The 14,941-nt window shown below is 30.4% G+C and overlaps 5 protein-coding genes across 15 annotated transcripts in view; 2 read left to right on the forward strand and 3 right to left on the reverse strand.

The window, feature by feature from the left end:
* LOC122572136 (cell growth regulator with RING finger domain protein 1-like) overlaps positions 1-733 on the reverse strand; it is a 42,461-nt gene extending 41,728 nt beyond the window's left edge. The window contains exon 1 of one of the 2 annotated variants that reach the window (XM_043736771.1): positions 582-733. The gene's annotated coding sequence lies outside the window, so the exon portion shown is untranslated. Of the gene's footprint in view, positions 1-76; positions 210-581 lie in introns of those variants that run through there. The other variant, XM_043736770.1, reaches the window with a different exon arrangement.
* On the forward strand, positions 137-4,891 carry LOC122572120 (probable 2-oxoglutarate dehydrogenase E1 component DHKTD1, mitochondrial). 3 transcript variants are annotated; one of them, XM_043736725.1, is made up of 13 exons: positions 137-308; positions 1,251-1,540; positions 1,671-1,890; positions 1,998-2,347; positions 2,436-2,657; positions 2,740-2,897; positions 2,966-3,233; positions 3,310-3,517; positions 3,580-3,992; positions 4,062-4,182; positions 4,318-4,506; positions 4,571-4,656; positions 4,721-4,891. In XM_043736725.1, exons 1-13 carry the CDS (start codon positions 137-139, stop codon positions 4,826-4,828), a joined length of 2,805 nt encoding a protein of 934 aa, XP_043592660.1. In that variant the 3' UTR covers positions 4,829-4,891. The 3 variants fall into 3 exon arrangements, with proteins under 3 accessions (XP_043592660.1, XP_043592661.1, XP_043592662.1); XM_043736726.1 differs by lacking the exon at positions 137-308 and having other exon boundaries at positions 1,399-1,540; positions 1,629-1,890; XM_043736727.1 differs by lacking the exon at positions 137-308 and having other exon boundaries at positions 1,417-1,540; positions 1,632-1,890.
* On the reverse strand, positions 4,845-7,963 carry LOC122572135 (NAD-dependent protein deacetylase Sirt2). Of its 5 annotated transcripts, XM_043736763.1 has the most exons (7): positions 7,203-7,392; positions 7,000-7,132; positions 6,504-6,746; positions 6,030-6,386; positions 5,735-5,930; positions 5,464-5,656; positions 4,845-5,379 (listed from the first exon to the last, which is right to left on the reverse strand). In XM_043736763.1, the coding sequence occupies exons 2-7, from the start codon at positions 7,121-7,123 to the stop codon at positions 5,311-5,313; spliced, it is 1,182 nt and encodes a 393-aa protein (XP_043592698.1). In that variant the 5' UTR covers positions 7,124-7,132; positions 7,203-7,392; the 3' UTR covers positions 4,845-5,310. The 5 variants fall into 5 exon arrangements, with proteins under 5 accessions (XP_043592698.1, XP_043592700.1, XP_043592701.1 ...); XM_043736765.1 differs by lacking the exons at positions 7,000-7,132; positions 7,203-7,392 and adding an exon at positions 7,666-7,963; XM_043736766.1 differs by lacking the exon at positions 7,000-7,132 and having other exon boundaries at positions 7,203-7,380.
* Positions 7,964-8,327: 364 nt separating this feature from the next.
* LOC122572139 (very-long-chain (3R)-3-hydroxyacyl-CoA dehydratase hpo-8) lies at positions 8,328-9,965 on the reverse strand. The gene is made up of 5 exons (XM_043736775.1): positions 9,513-9,965; positions 9,169-9,286; positions 8,865-9,100; positions 8,560-8,741; positions 8,328-8,483 (listed from the first exon to the last, which is right to left on the reverse strand). Exons 1-5 carry the CDS (start codon positions 9,581-9,583, stop codon positions 8,404-8,406), a joined length of 687 nt encoding a protein of 228 aa, XP_043592710.1. The 5' UTR covers positions 9,584-9,965; the 3' UTR covers positions 8,328-8,403.
* Positions 9,966-10,003: 38 nt separating this feature from the next.
* The window catches only part of LOC122572122 (pseudouridine-metabolizing bifunctional protein C1861.05), a 37,941-nt gene continuing 33,003 nt past the window's right edge, over positions 10,004-14,941 (forward strand). The window contains exons 1-3 of one of the 4 annotated variants that reach the window (XM_043736731.1): positions 10,004-10,769; positions 14,158-14,472; positions 14,543-14,905. In XM_043736731.1, coding sequence (XP_043592666.1) covers positions 14,242-14,472; positions 14,543-14,905 — 594 coding nt within the window. In that variant the 5' untranslated portion in view covers positions 10,004-10,769; positions 14,158-14,241. The other 3 variants (XM_043736732.1, XM_043736733.1, XM_043736730.1) reach the window with 3 other exon arrangements.

Consider the following 14,941-nt stretch of genomic DNA (forward strand, 5'->3'; position numbering starts at 1 on the left):
TCGGCAATCTCGAGTAAACAGATAACGTTGAATAATGGTCTGTCGAAAGAGGGGGAGGTAAGAGTAATAAACTCACTTGGTCACTGCGATAGGGAGAACTGCCAGTTAAGCTGTAGATTTCGTAACGAAAACAAGAATGCACGCATCTCTTCGAACACTCTGTAGAACCAAACACCCACGCTTACAATGGGCAAACAGGCATCCGGCTGCGAGGTCTATAAATTACCGATTAAAAATCTGTACGCGACTCTATCACAGTGAAAATGGCGTCTATGGGTACAGACCAAGGCCACAAAGACACTTTGAAGGTATTTCGAATATTATCTTTCCATTTATTTGAAATAATAAATAAAAAATAAAAAAAATAATACAAATTTTAGCCAGCATTTTGACAAAAATTTGGAATTCGATACTATATTGATATTTGCGGCAGGTTTTAACGAACAAGCTCATAATTCGAATTCGAAAACTAACTATTAAAATTCCCGCGTTGTGTCGCTAGTGAGCTTTAATATGTTTCATCGCTGCATCTTCAAATTGAGAAAGAAAATGCATATTTTTATGAAATAAATCATTCTTACCTTGCACATATCCTCAAATTTAATTATCCATGTCTTCAGTATGAGAGTAAAACGTGAAATCACACTAATCACTGCGCTTTAACCACAAAATACCAAACTGAAACTTTGAACACACGCACAACACTTACATTCCCCGCTTTCTCCCAAGCAACTGCCCAGCAGTCGCGTGAAAATCTCTTACCTATGTGCGCATCGCGCATGCGCAGTAAATTTGAAGTTCAAATTCCTGGTGTCCAGTTTTTAAAAAATAGCACAAATATAATCAGGACTCAACATATTTGAATTCCATTTTTAAATAATAAGAGAATATAAAAACTAACCTTTTTAAATATGATTCATTTAAATTCATATAAACATGTTGATCAAATATTTTTATGAAGTTATTATGCGTTTAATATATTCCTTTAAATATCGAAATATTTATTGCAATGTTCATATTACTTAAAGTGATCTTAAAATTACTTGTAATTAATATGGAAAAGCTTAGTGTACTAATCTAGGGTGAAGATAATAAACGCTACTTGGAATATTTTTATTATTACGCAAGAGAGTAACCGATAACGTTTCGCGATAACGTAAAAATGATTTAACATGCATATACGATAAAAATAAATATTAACTACTGGTTTTTACCATTATTTTTCTTTCTATTCTTCCTCATATTGTTAGTACCAAACGAGTACCTGGAAATACGATCGAAGAACAGCAACTTCTATAGACTGATTAGCGCCTACAGAGAATATGGTCATAAACAGGCTGAGATAAATCCTGTTGTGTCAAAAAAACCAGTGCCATTGGCAGAGTTGAAACTAGAGAGATTCGGTTTAAGTTTGGATGATAAAGTTCCATTCAGGGGGATTTTATCAATGGGAAAAGATGAAGGAACAGTAGAAGAGGCTTTAAAATTTTTAAACGAGACATACACTGGCCATATAGGAGTAGAATTTAGCTACTTGGAGGTAATATGTAATTGATCATGAATAAACTTAAAGCAATCTTCTATTAGAATAAGTCGAATATTTATTTATTTAGTTTATTTCTTTGTAGAAGATCTGTATAAGTACCTGATTTCTATTACTGTCTACACAGACTGAGGAGGAAAGAGAATGGTTCGCGGAGACCGTAGAAAAAGGTTCAAGGGAACCCGTGACGGATGAAACGCGAATCGGCATCGCAACGGAAATGTTGAAGAGCCAAACTTTTGATCAATTTTTGGCTATCAAATTCGTGAACTTTAAGAGGTACAGTGGCGAGGGCGCTGAAAGCATGATGGCCTTCTACTATGAATTTTTTAAACTATGTGCCAATGGTAAATAAAAATGTATCGTTAGAAAAAGACTACATGGATCATCTCCTTATCTATACTTTATCGATTCAAGATTAAATTTATATATATTCAATTAAATGATATTGCAGATGATTTAAAATACATTGTAATTGGCATGGCCCATCGAGGTCGACTAAATTTTCTCACGGGAATGTTGAATTTTCCACCGGAAAAACTATTTCGACAACTACGAGGATACTCTGAATTTCCGGATAACGTGAACGCAACTGGTGACGTGATCAGTCATTTTGTATCTTCCACAAACCTCGACATTAATCGGAAAAGTCTCCATGTTACGGTATTACGAAACCCTTCACATTTGGAAGCTGTAAATCCTGTTTCCATGGGAAAAACTCGAGGAATGATGCAAGCAAATAAAGACGGAGCATACAGTGAAGATGCAAGCGCTCAATGGAGCGATAAAGTGTTAAATATTCAAGTAAGACGTTTGATAATCAATCAGACAAAATTTAAAGCAGAATTGGAAACAAATCGATGTATTGAATTTATTTCAATTTCTATCCTAGGTTCACGGGGATGCAGCTTACGCTGCTCAAGGAGTTGACCAAGAATGTTTAGCATTATCCGCAGTTCCTCACTTTGAAATAGGTGGAACAGTTCACTTGATGATCAATAATCAATTAGGTTTCACAACTCCAGCTTCCAGAGGTAGATCGTCGAGATACTGCACGGATTTAGCTAAAATGATCTCCGCTCCGGTGATCCATGTAAACGGAGATGATCCTGAAGTACACAAGATAGAATTTTAATTAAAAAAAAATATATATATGTTTTTAGTTAGTATTTTTTTTTAATCTTCAAATATCGTAGATGGTTATCCGAGCTGCTAGAATAGCGTTCAAGTATCAACGAAAATTTAGGAAGGACATTTTCCTGGATCTGAATTGCTTCAGGAGATGGGGTCATAATGAACTAGACGATCCGGTTTTTACAAATCCTGTTATTTATAAAATTATACATAGCCGCCCGTAAGTAATTTTCAATTATAATAATAGGATGTGTCGAATCTAATTAACTTTATTTTATTTTCAATTAGATCAGTACCAGATCGATATTTAGACAAACTAGTAAAGAACAATGTTCTTCCAATGGAAAAAGTAAAAAATATCATCGAAGATCACAAGGCCAAATTGAATCAAGGTTTGAATGAAGCGGATAATTACATCCCACAACCTACGTATTTTGCAGGCTTGTGGAGCGAAATACAGCAGGCTGATGCGAGCGTGACACAGTGGGACACGGGAGTTGATTTAAGCCTATTGAGGTTCATTGCCGAAAAGAGCGTTCACATTGACGATGACTCGGTGAGAACATATGTTATACAATAAATGCTGCTCATTTTCCCTAGCTAATTGAACGTACTATTTTATCATGCAACAGATAATTCATCCCAAATTATTGAAAAGCCATGTTCAATCTCGATTAAACAAAATAGCGAGTGGTGAACATTTGGATTGGGCTACTGCCGAAGCTTTGGCAATTGGAACTTTATTGTATCAAGGGTATAATGTAAGAATAAGCGGGCAAGACATTGGTCGTGGTACCTTTTCCCATAGACATGCCATGCTTGTTGATCAATCCACTGGAGGTATTTACGAAATGATTCTAATCATAAATTAATAAAAGTCTTATCATCAATCATGATTTTAGATATACATATTCCACTAAATTCAATGGTCGAGGGACAAACAGGAAAATTAGAGTTAGCTAATAGTATTCTGTCTGAAGAAGCAGTCTTAGGATACGAGTATGGCATGAGTATAGCTATGCCAACTACCTTAACGATATGGGAGGCACAATTTGGAGATTTTTTTAATGGAGCACAGATCATGATCGATACTTTTGTAACCAGTGGTGAGACAAAATGGATGCTAAGTAGCGGATTAACAATACTTTTGCCACATGGTTACGACGGCGCTGGTCCTGAACACAGTTCCTCCAGACTTGAAAGGTTTTTACAACTTACGGACAGTAACGAAGATAAACCTGATGGTGATAATGTTAACATATGTGTGGCAAACCCCACGACACCGGCTCAATACTTTCATCTATTAAGGAGACAAGTAAGATCCTTATTCTAATAGATCCTTAATTATATTTTTAATGTAATAAATTGTCTTTATTTCTGTTAGATGGTAAGAAATTTTCGAAAACCTTTAATAATAGTGGCTCCGAAAATATTGCTGCGCCATATCGCAGCAACCTCGTCGATAACAGATATGCAACCACAGACTAGATTTAAGACCGTTATAGGTATGTTGAATATAATAAAAAAAATAATCTCTCCCTCTCTTTCTTTCTCTCTTTCTCTTCATCTTTCTCCCTCCTTTAGCTATATTTGACTCTAAATGAAATAAAATAATAATTTAATAAATAATAATTTAACAGGAGATAAAAAGGTAGAAGAATCAAAAGTGACTAAAGTAATCCTTGTGAGTGGTAAACACTATTATGCTCTTGATAACTTTAGAGAAAGCACAGATCAAAAGAATGTAGCAATTATTAGAGTCGAGAGTTTATGTCCTTTTCCAGTTCAAGAATTATTGCAAGAGATCGATAGATATAAATACGCCAAGAGTAAGTTATACGAAATAAATTGCTTAAATATATTTTAAAATATTAATATAAATATTTCCTTAAGCCTTCATATGGAGTCAAGAAGAACCGCAAAATATGGGAGCGTGGAATTTTGTCAAGCCTCGATTTGAAAATTTGTGTGGCAGACTAGTAAGTTAATAATTTAAGTAATATTTGAGATACATATTTGTAAAAATAATTTTGTGACTTACAGATAAAATATAGCGGTCGTAAACCCATGGCTGCAACAGCTGTAGGTGCGGGAAAGTTACATCAGCAGGAAGCTCGGGAAGTAACCGTGAAACCCTTTAATATGAAATGAATTTTGTATTGTATTGTATGTTTTACTCTGTTTTATTTATACATATAATTCAACTGCCAAAAATCACATTTATTTGCATAACATCATTATATACTACATGAGGAAATAAATTATTTACATGTCATTGAGCGATCATTATTGTAATGGATCAACATTATTATTAATAAAATATATCCATGACATGAATGTACTATCAAATACTAATTGTATGAAAAATTACTTGTTCAAAAATTATAATTTTCACAATTAATTTAATATAATATACTATAGAAAGAAATGATGACATAGATACAAGTAAAATAATGACTCTTCAATATCGTTATGATGAATGTTTAACATCCTAAACAATGTTTTTACAATTCCTTTGAAGCAAAATATTATTCGTCTATATAATTTCTTCGCCCTCAAAGAAATAGCAGCAAAATTAGATCCCAAGTAATCTAAAAAACTAAATTTACATTATAATAAGATAATTGATGAGTTTAATCCTTATTAGTATGTTCTGCACTTAAACGTTCATATTCTTTTTTTATAAGATCTTTTAATTCATCCTAAAAAAGAAAATAGATTTATATAAGACATATTTCTGAGTTTAAAACACACTAGAAATATAATTTAAATTTAATGGAACATACGCCCCAGCCCAACTTTTCAGCTAATAATTGACAGCCAGTATCGCAATCACCTAACCAGGCAACATCACGACCGCCATGAGAACTTCGTGTATCAAAGATCAAGCCATGTCGCAATCCTAAAAGTCGCGATAAGCGATCTTGCATACCTACTTTTTCTTTATTGATAAGTAATCGCGGACAATTGGGTCGCACCCTTCAAAGAAATTGAAATTATAATTAATTGAATGTGGAGAATGAGGGAAACAATATGATACTTGTAAATAATACATACCTATCTACTAAAGATGCAAAAGGCTGCACTACCAAACTTGATCCCATAATTATCAAAAGATCTGCTTGTGCAAAATCCCGATCGATAAGGAAATGGAAACGTTCGGGTAACATTTCCCCAAAAAACACTATATCAGGTTTTACTACACCTTCATTACATTCTTCACATTTTGGTATAACACCTTCCATAATTTTTTCTGAAAATAAGTACTGAGGTTTAAAGTATGTATTCAGTTGTAACAATTATGATCTTACTGTAATATTAAAAAATATATATACGAAGAAAAAAGTTGTACCTTTCATCCATGGAAGAGTGTATGGTGCTCTACATTTAAGGCATCGACCAGTATGAAATGTACCATGAGCTTCTACTAATTTTTCAGGAGGTAAACCAGCCATTCTTTCTAATGTATCAATATTCTGGGTGTAGTGTCTCAAAAGTAGTCCTTTTTCCCATAAAAGACGAATGAAATAATGGGATGGTGTAGGTTTAAAACCTTCAGGTAACAATTCTCTTGCAAGCATAAAGAATGGTTCAGGATTTTCCATAAAGAAATCTAACTCAAAAATAGCTTGAGGATGAGGTAGATTATATTTTTCTAAATTGTGATAAAGACCACTTGATGGTGATCGAAAATCAGGAATTCCTGCAGCTAAAAAACATAAAAAATAACAGAAGCATTTTTGTACAATGTACCTAATATATAAAATTCAAAATTATATATAGACATACAACTAATTCAAGATTAGGAATATTTCTTAAAACATACATGTGGAGATACCAGCTCCAGCCATAGTAATAATTTTACAGTTTTCAGTTTCTTTTATATAATCTACCACTCCATCTATATTAAGTTCACGGAGGATTTTTTGCTGTGATTGTTCATCATAATCTGATGAATCAAAAAGTTTTAACTTTTGCGCCAAATATTTCCGAATCTTTTCCATATCAGAATCTTCTACCTCTTCTTGTTCTGAAGAACTGTTTGTAGCTTCCTCATTTGATTTCTTCTCTAATACAAATAAATGAACAATAAATATATATAGCAATATACAGATTAACGCTATAAATGAATGTAATATTTGTTAGCAAAACAATTTAACAAATAAGAGTAAATTAAATACTTTAAATTTTATCACATATTTATATATCACGACTGTCTAATTCCTATTTTTTAAAAATGTAACATGCACTGTTAACCTTTCTAAATAATAAAAAAAAACAATAAATTTAGTGTAGAAGACAAAGACATTTAGATAAGTTACTTAAAGAAATAAATTCATTGTACTCGTTGCAATAAAAATACATAAATACAGATTTTCGCCAGAGTTGTTGGCCGAGTAATTGCCGCTGACGGCTAATTAAAGGAAAAATGATTTGCGGAAACATTTTGACACACTGCAATCAGACATCGTGATGTTATAATTATAATTTAACTCAATAAAGACACGTGTCATTTAGCAATTACCTAAAATTTTACGATAATATGAAAATTTAGGTTCTCTGAGATTATAACAATCAGTGTAGAACAATAATTTCACTTAATTCATTTTACCATCTTATTTAATTAATAAGGTTTCAAACTCTTATGGATGACAGTTAACCTCTATCGTCATCATGTTTCACTTATCTGCGTTTATTAGATAAATAATTTGGATTATAGTAAATAGATAAAAAATCAGAAAGCACTATAATACTATAATAAAAAATTCTGATTTCGTCATTTAATAATATTTCGATATTCTAAATTATGAAATTAAGGACTTCAATTAAAAATTTATTTAAGTTTTTGCTTTTTAAAAAATGTATGTAGTGAAGCAGAAAATTTAATCTTGTGAATTTTATTAAACAATTAAATAAAGATTATAAACTGATATACAAGAAAAATTGAATTTCATTATGTAAGACAAATGACAGTTTGAAAACGTTACCTTTTTCCGTGTCATCATTGTGTTCGGACATGTTTCTAAATTCGTGTAACTTCTTCAACTAATATTAAGTAAAATTATTATCGTTGTCACACTAAAGAAATAATGTTATTCATATATTTACTTGTGAATATATGATTAGAATAGGTTATCAAATGACTCGCGTTCGATTAAACGCATAGAGGCAATACTTTATGATTCTGTATTTTGTTCTTTTATTGCATATGCATATCGAATGATATATTTGCAAATTATAAGTATTACTTCGAGTAGCTATTCCTATAAATAATGTAAATAATATAAAATCCTTATTTTTTTAACTAATATACATGATATTTATTATCTAACTAGTAAATCCTATTTAATAATATGATAGCATAGGATATACATAAATGGAGGGGATACTACAGATGATCTTTCTACTCATGAATTTAGAAATTTGATATTTTATAATAAAAATTATAGCAAATAATTTTAAATGTTATTAAAAATGTCTAATATTTTATGATAATCGATTCATAATTAAATAATTTTAATCTTTATTCCTAAAAACTGTTTTAATCTTATAAATGTTATTATAACTATGTAATAATTTGCTTATAATGGATTATAATACATTACAAGGTATATAATTTTCAGATGGTATTCTAAATCAGGAACAGTCATGCTATATATTGTAATATTTATTTTTACCATAAATATTATAAAATATTAATAAAATATATCAAAATTTCCTTTATATTAATTCGCTTTCTTGGATGTTTCACCTCCTATAATTTTACGTCTTTGAGCAAACATATGCAAATATAATTGCGGGAAAACTGTAATATAAAGAAAAAAAATTATTATATAATCAATATGTGTTATAGTACAACAATACATTTTTCAGAAACTTACGAGGAATATATGATAGCATAATAGCTATAAGAATGAAATAATAACTAAATATGAAATTCCATGAGTTAGGAAGTTTGTAACTCCAGAATTCTGGATGAGAGTTTGCATAATTTACAGCTGAATATATGCATAATAATTCTCCAGTTATACCTATTGGGTACAATACAATAAATAACGTATACCTGTAATAATTAAAACATTTTAATTTTGAATACTGAAAAATAGATATTATTAATAAATAAAATATTTAATAAATAGATATTATTTATTAAATAAGAAATCTATGATGTAATTAAATTACATACCTTAGCCATGTGAGAAAATAAGGAACAAATTCATTGAGATTCATATAGTAAAACAAATATCGGATTATTTCCGTTATTGACCATGCTAAAATGGCTAATGGAAGACCATGAGATGACGCCGCATAATTATTTGGAGTTGCCAACAATACACCACTCACAACTATAATACGACTAAACACTTGAAAAGTTGTAAGTACAGGATTTGATTTAACTAAACCAGTTGCAGCATGGATTATCTATAATAAAGATATGCTTTGTTAAACAATCTTTTATGAACAAAACCAAGATGAATATTATTGCTTACTTCTAAAAGAGCAGCATGTTGAAAAATAACAACAGGCCATTTAATATTCTGCCACAAATTTGCTTCTGTCGTAGAAGAAAAATCATTCACTACAAATTTGTAAAGTATATAACTCCAACTGCAAATATACATAATTATTTAAATATATTTAACAATATTCTCTATAATACCTATTTTCATCTCAAAGTTATTAAACATACTTTTCAATTAAGATTAAATTGTTGAAAATTATAGCAGAAATTACAGAAATGTTAATTAGTGAAACTTGGATAACAATAAAATGTTTCCTTCTTATAATCATTTCATTATAATTTGGTGAAAGTGAAGAAAGTAATAATACTTACCCAAATACTTGTAGCAAATTATAAGTCTTTAAATACAATAATCCGACGTTATTTGATTTTTTCGATTTCATATTTATATTATTTAATTCAGTGTGACTTTACTTATTTATAATAGTAATAATAAATAATTATTATACTTCTATGTGCCTCTCAAATTCATAACTCATCGGATGTACAACGTGAACTGACGATTACGGATAGAGTCAAGTATAGTAAGTGTAGTACGCTACTCATACATACATACATATTTACATATGTACATACGGCATTTAACCCGAGCAGGAACGTAACAATTTTCTATATAGCTTGAATTTGAAACGAGCTAATATTTTCTTATTTGTTCTCTGATACTTTATAAATGATAAAATTTAAACAAATTGACACATGTTTGATATATGATATTTAATTAGTTTTTGAAAATTAGAAATTTACTTTTAGGAAAAAGGTATAATACATTGTGTAAAACGTGTAAATTGGCGCAATATTCTTACCTTCTACGAACTTCACCATGGTAATTAAAAATAATTCCTAAAACTAAAAATGTTAATGTGTATGACTTTGTCCCTTCGATGTTAAAAAAATCCAGTACAAAATGCAAAACTATATATAGCCGGCCTCAAAAATATTTGGGCACTTATAAATTGACGTCAAAAAGACTAAGATGGCAGTTTTTTTTCATAAAATTGTAATATTTTATCTGATTCCTTTTATTCAATAATATGTCTTAAACAATTTAATCTACTACAAATCATCTTGTGTGAGTAATCGATACTGTATTTTAATCCTCTATTAACCTCTGATATACCCTATCTTTGCCCGAAATTTTATACATATAATCTTTTTTAATAAAATAGCTGACGATTTTGAGAATTTCTATTGGCTCGGTAACTGTTCTACTGTTCGCGAAATAACACAGATTGTCGCACAGTCAAGTCGTGAAACTTCAGACATGCCGCACATCGAAAAGAGAAAGACTTTGCTCGGAGGGGGAATCATATTTCCTCGCTACATCGTGGCAGAGATTTTAAACAAAATACGATTGTAGCAAAGAAGATAGTTGTTGCGTTGTGAATATCTGTAATCTCTGGTTTATATTTTCGACTCCTGCTTCCTTTCGTCATAGGTTAATGTTTCACACCTAAACCTTATTTGAGAGATGCGTTTTAAAATAATGAAAACCGCACCAATATCCGTCCAGTGATTCTTGAGAATAATCCGGATATACAGACGTTTTTCGGAAACTTTATTTTCTACTGAGTATGTATAGATTAGACGAATTTAATCATTTTTCTTTAGTATTTATTGTTGCTTTTTGTTTAACTTAAATTTTTGATATGGCCTAATATTCTTGCAGTTATTCTTACAGAAGTATGACTAGAAATATGAAATGATCTGGATCGTAGAATTAGTAAAAGACAACAATAAATAAATAAAGAAAAACGGTATATCCGTATAATAGAGGAATAAAATACGGTCTCGATTACTAACAAAACATAATCTTCAACATATTAAAGTGCTTAAAATATGTTATTAAACAAAAGGAGTCTCGGATATATATATCAAACTTTTATAAAAAATTATCAGTTTAGATTTTTTACATCAATATATAAATTGTCCGAATATTTCTGAGACATAAAGACTCACTTCTTTTTACATCAAGTAGAATATGAAGTTGTGCTAGTGTTTAAATGTTTTCGAGACTGACTGTATGTCCATATATGTACAATATGTACCACTACGGTCTACTTACGTATTACGTTCTTCTACTTATATACGTCAAGATAAATGTAAATTACAAAATTAATTCAGTATTAATATGTTAATGAATTGCTATTTCCTTTCTGAATTTATAAATCAATTTTAACATAATAAATCGCAAGAATAACACAACAAATAAACGTGCTTCGCATATATAGAATTATATACCTTAAATTTTTTAATATCTATATCTATTAAAAATATAATCATATTAATAATAAAAAAATTCGAAGTTTTCAAGAACTATTTAAAAAATAAGTATGTGAAATATTTAATGTTTCCTTAATTATTTGTTAATTTTGATATGTAATCGATTATATTATATTCTTATGAAGAATTGCAACATGATGTTTATGTTTTTCTGTCGAGGTTTTCAGCACTATGATATTCAATGTTTTAATTATATGTATTAGTAAAATGTTTAATGATATTTATAGATTTTAGTTCGAAAAAGGGAGTTACTATACAATGCAGGACAAAATGATAGGACACCTTACATGACTATTTGTATATTTCATGTAATTAAAAGATGAAAATATACATATAATCTTAAGTTCATGACATACAACAAAAGAGTTAGAAACATAAATTTGGGCTGTATTTGATTAGAAAAGATTATAAGACTTACTTGACCTACTTTCCACTCTTACAATTTCTATCAGTAGTTATTCGACTACGAAATGAAAATCTCTTTCAGGGTTTCTTAAGAGATTGTATCGTGATTGATTATGTAATATCACATTACGACTCCACTTTATTATTTTGTGAATTTAGGTAATTGCATAATTGTTTGATCATAAACGAATTATTTCTTCACTTTTCCACTGTTTAAGACGTTTTTCACGACTCATCGCTATTTCTTCTTTTTTTTTTAAACACCACTAAATTATGGACTTGGATAAAGCTGCGTAGTCTCGTAGACTTCACTCATTTCTTGCTTGCTAAATGATTAATGTTTGTTTGTCGAGTCCGTCTGATGAACATTACCCGAGCAGGTGCATCCTGAGAATTGCTCAAATAATACAATTTTTTAGGACATCATTCGAAAAAGGGATCTATGCTACATTATCAAGAAACTGAATGAAAAATGCTAATGTATTATAACATTCGTTTTACATTTTTTTTCTTAATCGTGATTAATCCGAATAATTCAAAGTCATCCGAATGTAGTCATGTTCGGTATCATTTTCATTGGTAAAACCTCAGCAATCTGATCAAAATAGTTTCATAATCATAAGGTAAAAAACAAATTCTATTTTTCTTCATACAATGACTTGGTAACTTAACACCATCGATTACGAATTAGATAACACGGACGATCGCTTCGAGCGAGCTCCAAGCGGGTCAATTCCAGGTAATGGTGGGGATGACCCTGTGAATATTAACCGAACAAAAAGAGAGAACATTAACTGAATATTACGTATATATGTTTGAAAATAGAACTATCAACCTTAACATTAACTATCCAATTAATATCAGTTCATGCTTATTTTTCCCCTAACTTGCTCATTGTATGTATTGTATATGTATTATCGTATGAATATGAAATTTAGTGTGTTATTCTAGGAATATTCAACATATAGGATATGCGAAATATTTTCTTCTTTTAACAAGATGAAATACACAAATAGGTAAAGTGTCTTACCATTTTGTCCGGCACTCTATATTTATATTTAACACGTTGAATGTCATGGGGGTCACCGATGACTGGCACTCAACTTGGCCGTGGCCCCGTGAGGGTCACCGGTGACCGGCGCACCAAGATTAGTAAAAATACATAATGGGAAGAAATGTCAATAGTTATAAATTGTTTATTATTATCACCGTTACTACAATGGTGTGACGAAATGAATGCAGTATAGAACATATAAAAATAGTTTTATTTATACATGAAATATAGATCTATTATGTGCGCCCCCACCAGTGGCTATCGAACATGGAAAAAAACCCGCTTTTTCCATGTTTTACCTTAATGAACAATAACCCTAAGGAACGTTTCGACTTGAAAGATGTTTGATGGCAATTAAGGGGCTTGCCAGTAAGGTAAAAAATGCTAAATCTTGTGACGGTTCTTTAGGATTATTGCGGGTCCGAATAAGTACGACCGAGGAATGGATTACGGTTTATGGTAGATCCTAGGACGTAACAGCATAGAACAATTATTTAGCAACGCGAAGAAACAATATGAGATAATTGATAAGCGCAAAAATTAAGTGAATCGTGCGAAATTGCACTACAGCGCCATGGGGGTCACCGGTGACCTCAGTGAGATAAATTCATTAATGATGATTATACACCGTAACATATCTCTTGTAGGTAATATTTCAACATTATATGTATCGTATAATAAAAAAGCTCATCGTGGAGCCACGGCCAAACCTTGTAAAACTGGCGTGGCATTCAACGTGTTAAGAATATTTTTAATTAATAGAAATTATAAACAATAAAAAATTATAAGTAAACTAATTTGTCTAATAAAACTAGGATGTAATTAATATTTTACTAATTACCAAAATTATCTTCGACTGAATTATCTTAAATAATTACACATGACAGCAGTGAAAAATTATTATGATATTGTTCTAGATATAAAATATTTATGATTGATTATTGAGTTAAAATTTGTTGAATTAAGCTCGAAATATATAAAGTCGATAGATCGAAAAAATTTGTTATCGAAATTTACATCGAATTTATATTGTAATACATTTATTTGCTGTCCTATTAATATGAGAGAAAAGAAGTTTATATAGGTTAATCACACGTGTAAAGAATCCATACACTGTCTTTTAATTATTTTTTAGATTAATGTTCAAGATGTTTTATATTCTGTAGATATGACTATATTATCAATGTTCAACGTATTATTGTTAACTTACCATTTCAGTCTATTGTCAAATGATAAGCAGCAAGTTGTATGAATGTTTCTTGAATCTTTTTATATTACTCATACCTACCTAAAAACATAAAGATGCAGTGGTTAAATAGTCAAAGATTGCTTAAAGCAGTGAAAAGGATTAATTCACTAAATAACCGTAATGCCAGCAGCAATTGCAAGATTGTTTGTAGTTCTGATATAGAAGTGGCAAAAAAAAATGGGCTGCCAATTGTAGCCTTAGAATCAACAATCATTACTCATGGAATGCCTTATCCTGATAATTTGAAGACGGCCATTCAAGTAGAAAACACTGTTAGAAAAAAAGTAATTGTTTATAAATTCTAAAGAAAGAAAAATATTGCTTCTTCTACATTATACTTTTATATCATTTTAGGGTGCTATACCTGCAACTATAGGAATTTTAAATGGACAGATACATGTTGGTTTGAACGATGAACAACTACAAATACTAGCTAAATCAGATTCTACTAAAACTATTAAGTGTTCACGTAGAGATATATCAACAGTTGTTGCCCAAAAACTAAATGGAGGAACAACTGTTAGTGCAACAATGTTAATTTCAAATTTATTAGACTTGCCTATAATGGCAACAGGAGGCATTGGTGGTGTTCATCGTGGTGCAGAAAAGAGTTTCGATATTAGTACTGATTTACTAGAGCTTGGGCGTACTCCTGTAGCTGTTGTTTGTTCTGGTGTTAAATCTATATTAGATATTGAAAAGACATTAGAATATCTGGTTAATATATTTTCTTGCATAAAAAATAATAATTAT

Source organism: Bombus pyrosoma, linkage group LG10 (assembly GCF_014825855.1).
Source record: "Bombus pyrosoma isolate SC7728 linkage group LG10, ASM1482585v1, whole genome shotgun sequence".
NCBI classification, from domain to species: domain Eukaryota; kingdom Metazoa; phylum Arthropoda; class Insecta; order Hymenoptera; family Apidae; genus Bombus; species Bombus pyrosoma.

Excerpts from the sequence above, each read along its gene's own strand:
- LOC122572120 (XM_043736725.1), top strand. The coding sequence starts at position 137 with ATGCACGCATCTCTTCGAACACTCTGTAGAACCAAACACCCACGCTTA. Across the intron at positions 2,898-2,965 it reads AAAATTATACATAGCCGCCC|ATCAGTACCAGATCGATATT; the intron begins GTAAGTAATTTT and ends ATTTTCAATTAG. Across the intron at positions 3,993-4,061 it reads TTCATCTATTAAGGAGACAA|ATGGTAAGAAATTTTCGAAA; the intron begins GTAAGATCCTTA and ends TATTTCTGTTAG.
- LOC122572139 (XM_043736775.1), bottom strand. The coding sequence starts at position 9,583 with ATGAAATCGAAAAAATCAAATAACGTCGGATTATTGTATTTAAAGACT. Across the intron at positions 9,287-9,512 it reads AATTTGCTACAAGTATTTGG|TTGGAGTTATATACTTTACA; the intron begins GTAAGTATTATT and ends GTATATTTGCAG. Across the intron at positions 8,484-8,559 it reads TATGCTATCATATATTCCTC|TTTTCCCGCAATTATATTTG; the intron begins GTAAGTTTCTGA and ends TTTATATTACAG.
- LOC122572135 (XM_043736763.1), bottom strand. The coding sequence starts at position 7,123 with ATGTTTCCGCAAATCATTTTTCCTTTAATTAGCCGTCAGCGGCAATTA. Across the intron at positions 6,387-6,503 it reads TGGAGCTGGTATCTCCACAT|CTGCAGGAATTCCTGATTTT; the intron begins GTATGTTTTAAG and ends TATGTTTTTTAG. Across the intron at positions 5,657-5,734 it reads TTTGCATCTTTAGTAGATAG|GGTGCGACCCAATTGTCCGC; the intron begins GTATGTATTATT and ends ATTTCTTTGAAG.